Source organism: Myotis davidii, unplaced genomic scaffold, assembly GCF_000327345.1.
Source record: "Myotis davidii unplaced genomic scaffold, ASM32734v1 scaffold290, whole genome shotgun sequence".
Lineage (NCBI taxonomy): Eukaryota > Metazoa > Chordata > Mammalia > Chiroptera > Vespertilionidae > Myotis > Myotis davidii.
Genome location: NW_006285049.1, coordinates 6,691,813 through 6,698,644, shown reverse-complemented (window position 1 = coordinate 6,698,644; position 6,832 = coordinate 6,691,813). Strand labels below are relative to the sequence as shown.

The 6,832-nt window shown below is 37.9% G+C and overlaps 1 protein-coding gene across 1 annotated transcript in view; it reads right to left on the bottom strand.

Moving 5' to 3' along the window:
* The window catches only part of LOC102772058 (YY1-associated factor 2), an 82,946-nt gene that overhangs the window by 61,461 nt on the left and 14,653 nt on the right, over positions 1-6,832 (bottom strand). The window contains exon 2 of the mRNA XM_006755578.1: positions 2,141-2,273. Coding sequence (XP_006755641.1) covers positions 2,141-2,273 — 133 coding nt within the window. The remainder of the gene's footprint in view (positions 1-2,140; positions 2,274-6,832) is intronic.

The following is a 6,832-nucleotide window of genomic DNA, read 5'->3' as shown; positions in this document are numbered from 1 at the left end:
TGTACTGATGGGCACTTAGGCTGTTTCCAGATCTTAGCTATGGTGAATTGTGCTGCTATGAACATAGGGGTGCATAAATCCTTTCTGATTGGTGTTTCTGGTTTCTTGGGATATATTCCTAGAAGTGGAATCACAGGGTCAAAAGGGAGTTCCATTTGTAGCTTTTTGAGGAAACTCCATACTGTCTTCCAAAAACCACAATTTTTTTCAGTGGATACAATTTAATCTCAGTCACTGATGTTAGGGACTAAATAAGGTAAAGAACAATAGAATCCTATCCTTGATGCCCTGGCCTGTGTGGTTCAGTTGGTTGGAGCATTGTCCTATACACCAAAAGGTTGCAGGCTACATACCTAGGTTTCGAGTTCTATCCCTGGCCAGGGCACATAGGAAAGACAACCAATGGATGTTCTCTCCCACAATGTGTTTTTCTCTCTCTCTCTCTCCCTCTCTCTCTCTCTCTCTCTCTCTCTCTCTCTCAGTCTCTTTTTCTCTCTTTCTCCTCCTTCCTCTCTCTCTAAAATCAATGAGCATATCCTTGGGTGAAGACTTAAAAAAAAGACCATACAAGTCAGTTTAAGAGGTTTATTTCTAAAGAAACAACAATATAACCTGAAGCTAATATTTAAAAACTAAACTGTATCATACAAATAAGAATTATACCTATAATCACAGAAGTGTTTAAGATCAATCTATAATTAAATAGCTAACAAGAAGAGTGTTTACTATGTACTACTAGGCACTGTCCTAAATACATCCCACGAATTCAATCCTCAGAGCAATCTCATGTTTCTACTCACTGAAACAGAAGTAAAGAGAGGTGCTAGCATAAAACCATTTATGACCTCAACCTTAGAGAAAACTAGAATGAAAGAAGGGAGTTGATACAGAGTTTCAATTATAGAACACAAACAAACCAGATACCTACTTTCAGCAGCTGAGGCCTCAGAGCTGGAGCCAAGCCTCAGAGCTAAAGCTGGCCCAGAATATTTAAAAAAAAAAAAAGAAAGAAAGAAGGCCATTTCAAGAAAATGGAAAAGCAAAAACCAAAATATAAATATGACAAGTGTCCAGATAAAACCAAACAAAAGTTCCAAATTGCAGAAATTAGGGCTGGATAAATAGAATGGGATTGGATTATGAGAGGCTTTAAGTACCTAGCAAATGATGATAACTTTATAAAATAGCTAGAGCAAGCAAGCACCACTATAGGCACTTTATGTGCTAAAAGTGTCCTTTTAGAAATAACCTGGTGATGACTGACAGAGAAATGAAAAGCTCTGTCCGTTTCTAACATTTACATGCCAGCTCAATAAATTATCTTGTACCTGAGGAACCAGAGAGCACACACAGAAACAATTGCACCACCCTTCGCATCAACAGTCCATCCACAATGAACATGAAAATGGTAAATATAATTGCAGCATGCCCTGAATTATTTTCCCAATATACCTTCAGTGAAGTTAAAAGGTACAATCTAAACTATGTCAGTAAGAAGTGCTAGTCAAGTTATATAAGACTATTTTTGCTGTTCAGTACTATGTCAAAAGAATTTGGCCAAATTTGGCATAAGCATAAATTTTATAGTGTTTAGTGTTTACTTCAATAAAAGCAATATTACAAACAAATGAATTAACATAATATTTCAACACAGAGATTCCTTGTATTGCTTTAGAACTATTATACTATTTACCATGAGGTAATAAACATAATTTTTATAAACAGACATTATGTAAATGATATACTTTGAAATTAATGTCACATTTATTCATACACTATTTTAGAACTAGGTATTTATTACCCATACAATAAATTCTATAATCCATATCAAGCTTACAAAAAGATGCTATGGCAAACAAGTTCCTTTCTTTGTAATTAAATGAGCTCCTTCTAAAAAGAAGAAATGTGAGAAAAACATCTCAAGCTTGAAAAAACTAGCTTACTTACCAGTAACTTGAGTTATCCTATTGGGTCTTTTCCCTCACAGATCCACCTCTCTTGCCCTTCTGTCCAGCATGAGATTCTTCCTGATGGACAGCCACTGGAACTGAGGGGGCATGCAGTACAGATGTATATGTAAGAAAGTTGGGGGAAGGGGATTTGGAAGATGCTAGAGACATGCTTCAGTGCACTTGCTTACCTTCCTGAAATTGGAAATTTCAACGGTTCCTTGGTCCTCGAGGCATTCACAATAACTTCAAAGAATGTGGATCTGTGGAGATTACCCAATAGGAGAACTCCAGTTACTGGTAAGTGATCCAGCTTTTTCTTCTCTATCAGAATAAGAAGATTATTTCATTTTATTTGAGATTATTAATACATACAGAACTACAGAGAACGGGTTATAAATTCACCAGATAACTACATATGCATGCACCAAAGTAAATGCAGAAACTGCTAACCACAATGTCAACTAAAACTTCTGGCATTATTAGAAACACACGCAAAACAACACAAAAAACAGGCTTGATGGTTTCATTTTTAAAGTTCCACTATAATGGCAGTTATGTTTTAATATGCACATATATCAGTTACCCCACTATTCCATTTCACTGAAACAACACCATCATTTTTAATATTAGTACAAGGATAATTAGTTGATCAAAATCTGTCATTCCCTAACTAGTCATTGTCATTAACATTCACTGAATTTTGGTTTAGAAGCCACTACAGTGGATTAACAATATACAAGGCTTGAAATAAAAAGCATCAACACAATTCCCATTCGGCATTCAATAAGCATTTAAAATAATCATTTGCCACCTACAACAAATCAACAACACACACATAAAAGTATGCCAGGCCATGGACAAATAACAATGCTGATTTTAAATACTTGTACAAAGTAACATGATATTTTTTATTAACTGTTACACTTAAAATAATTGCCTAAAAATGGACGTGTCATTTTAAAAAAATCCAACTGTTTCTAACAAAAGGAAAAAAGGTCTACTAAATAGAACTTTATCTTCAAGCTCACATTAATACATCCTATTACCTTTAACTGAATACACATTAATCAGGTACCTATTCATTTTAATGTGATACAGCAGTGATGACTTCAAACACCAATTCTTGTTGAAGATACAGAGAGATGTTTCAATAATACACCTCCCTTTTACCATTATTTTACTAAATAACTATCCCCCCTACCCTTAAGAAACTTTGGTTCCATGGTTCTTCATTCTATGGAAACAAATTAAAGATAATGTATCCTTTTTCCTTTGTTTTAATCAAAAATAGGATAAAATGATGTATAAAATAGTTATTCAACAAAAAATTAAAATATAATTCTAATAAATATTTTACATTTCTATCTTGCTATAAGGTAACTAGAGGCCCAGTGCACGGATTCGTGCACTGGTGGGGTCCCACGGCGTGGCCTGCCGCTTGTGCCGGCCACTCCCACCTACCACTCCTATGGCCTCACTGTGCCTTCCACTGCCGCTGCCGCTGCCGCTGCTCCAATGCGGTCTCTGGGTTGTGGTGGCCAGCCGTGAGCTCTGTGTCTGCGCCCGTTGGGTCAGCTGAGCAGTGCTCCCACTGTGGGAGTATACTGACCACCAGGGCGCAGATCCTGCATTGAGCATCTGCCCCCTGGTGATCAGTGCATGTCATAGCGACTGATCGACCAGTCAAAAGGTGGACCAGTCGAATGGTCACTTAGGCTTTTATATATAGATATTGTATTTCATAAAGGCTAACAGCACACGTCAAGATTGTTTCTAGATTTCTACTTATTTGAAGATACAAATTGTCTTTGGCAAATTATTTTCACTTTTCTATAAATATGATTTTTAAAAATAACAGTCCTTAATGCACTCAATTTTTTTCAATTATCTTTATTGTTCAAAGTATTACATATGTCTCCCTTTTTCCTCCCATTGACTCCCTCCTCCCCACTCCCACCCCCTCCCCAGGCCTTCACCACACTATTTATTGTCTGTGTCCATGGGTTATGCATATAAATTCCTTGGTTAATCTCTTCGCACCCTGCCCCTTCCCTCTGAGAATCTTAAGCCTGTTGCATGCTTCCATGTCTCTGGATCTATTTTGTTCCCCATTTTATTTGGTTCATTAGATTCCACATATAAGTGAGATCATGTTGTATTTGTCTTTCTCTTACTAGCTTATTTCATTTAGCATAATACTTTCCAGGTCCCTCCATATTGTCTCAAAGGGTCAGAGATCCTTCTTTTTTTATAGCTGCACAGTATTTCACTGTGTAAATGTGCCATGGCGTTTTTATCCACTCATCTACTGATGGGCACTAGGGCTGTTTCCAGATCTTAGCTATTGTAAATAATGCTGCCATGAACATAGGGGTGCATGTATTTTTCTGACTGGTATTTCAGGCTTCTTAGGTTACATTCCTGGAAGTGGGATCATTGGATCAAATGGCAGTTCAATTTTTAATTTTTTAGGAAACTCCACAGTTTTCCATATTGGCAGCACTAGTCTGCATTTCTACCAGCAGTGTACTAGGGTTCCCTTTTCTCCACATCCTCACCAGCACTTGCTGTTTGTTGATGGTAGCCATTCAGACAGGTATGAGGTGATACCTCACTGTTAATTTACATCCCTCTGATGATTAGTGACTTTGAGCATTTTTTCATATGTCTCTTGGCCATTTTTATGTCTTCTTTGGAGAAGTATCTATTCAGGTCTTCTGCCTATTTTTCCAATTGGGATGTCTTCCTTTTATTGAGTTGTATGAGTACTTTATATATTATGGAAATTAACACCTTATCAGATGTATCATTGGCAAATATGTTCTCTCATACAGTGGGCTCCCTTTTCATTTTTAAATGACACATTCACCAAAACAGGGGCATTACACAGACGTTCATTTCTAACTGTAATAAAAGGATAAATACCAAAAAGGTCATCTAGTTAACTTTTCTAGTTAACTAAATAGAAATCTTGTTGACTTCTATTCCTTGAAGAGTGAGCAAGTACATGGCATAAAGGTCCTGTTTGGCCCTAGCCGGTTTGGCTCAGAGTATAGAGCACTGGCCTGCGGACCAAAGGGTCCCAGGTTCGATTCCAGTCAAGGACACATACCTTGGTTGCAGCCTCCTCCCTGGCCAGGGCCCGTGTGCAGGAGGCAACCAATTGATGTGTTTCTCTGACATCTGTTTCTCTCTGTCTTTCCCTCTCACTTTCCCTCTCTCTTAAAAAAGGTCAAAGGAAAAATACTGACTGAGGATTAACGGGAAAAGAAAAAGTCTTATGTGTTTGGATTGATAAAATAGACACAGGAACAATAATCCAAATATATTATCTTTATGATATTATCCATATGATGATATAAGCTAATATAAAAGATGTCATTGAGAGCTAAATAGCCCAGCCGGCATGGCTCAGTGGTTGAGCATCAACCTATGAACCAGGAGGCCACGGTTCAATTCACAGTCAGGGCACATGCTGGGTTGCAGGCTCCATCCCCAGTGTGGGGCATGCAGGAGGCAGTGGATCAATGATACTCTTTCATCATCGTCATTTCTCTCTCTCTCTCCCTTCCTCTCTGAAATCAATAAAAATATATATTTTTAAAAAGAACTAAATAATAATTTCTAAATTTTATTTACAGAAAATGCAGTCTCCATTAAACTCAGGTCTTATGAATTTAAAATACAATCAAGTACTTTTTTTAAGAAAATGTAAGTGAATTAAAAGGTCTTCAAAATATTTTAAGGCAACCAAAATGGTCACTTAGACACCAGTATTAAAAGCTATATTTGTCCTTGTTATCATGCCATAAGCTCAACTAAGATATAGATCTCATCAAAATAGCTTAGAAAAGAAATTCCAAAAATTAGGATGCTCTATTCAAAAGTATCCCGTGTAAGCTTTAATAGTAATAAAGCTCATCCACAAAAATGTACTCCTTAGTAATCATGAACCAAATCAAGCAATTCACTAATGAAAATCTATTCCATCAAATCAATCGGAACTTACGACAACACTGCTCAGGAAACAATGTGGTAGCAACTTTCACTTCGATTACTACCCACTGGTTTGAACATTATATTTTGCCAATAAATAACTTAAACTGCAACTGATTTTGATGATTCCAGATACATTATTTTCTAATTTTCATTACAATTTAAACATTTAATGTTGAGGATAAGTCCTGGACTTGGAATCCTGTTACAGTGTAATAAAATTTGATATTATACATATATTCACACATATATGAGACATTACTGAAGGGTTATATATAAATATGGAAGAATGTATCCTATCTAATAAAAGAGAAACATGGTAATTAGCGTACGACCGCTACCCTTCCCATTGGCTAAGCAGGGTGATATGCAAATTAACTGCCAGCCAAGATGGCGGCCGGCGGCCAGGCACCTTAAACTGAACATGAGGCTTGCTTGCTTCAGTGACAGAGGACTGCAATGTTCCCCGCCTGCCTTGCCAGCCTCTAAGCTTGCAGTCTGAAACATTGTAACAAATATAGAGGCTAAAAACCTCCAGAAACCAGCTTTCAGCCCACTGGGATCTCAGAGCTGGAGTTAATACAGAGTTTCGATTGTAAACCCAAACAAACCAGATAACTGTTTTCAGCAGCTGAGGCCTCAGAGCTGGAGCCAGAGCTAAAGCTGGCCCAGAATAAAAAAAAGAAAAAAGAAAAGAAAAAAGGAGCAGTTGGGAGCTTCAGTACCAGCCTGAAAACAGCCCTCAGCCCCTCACCCAGACTAGCCAAGAACCCCAGTGGGGACCCCCACCCTGAAGGGGGTGTGACCAGCTACAAACAGCCATCATCCCCTCATCCAGGCTGGCCAGGCACCCAAGCGGGACCCCCACCCTGATCCAGGACACC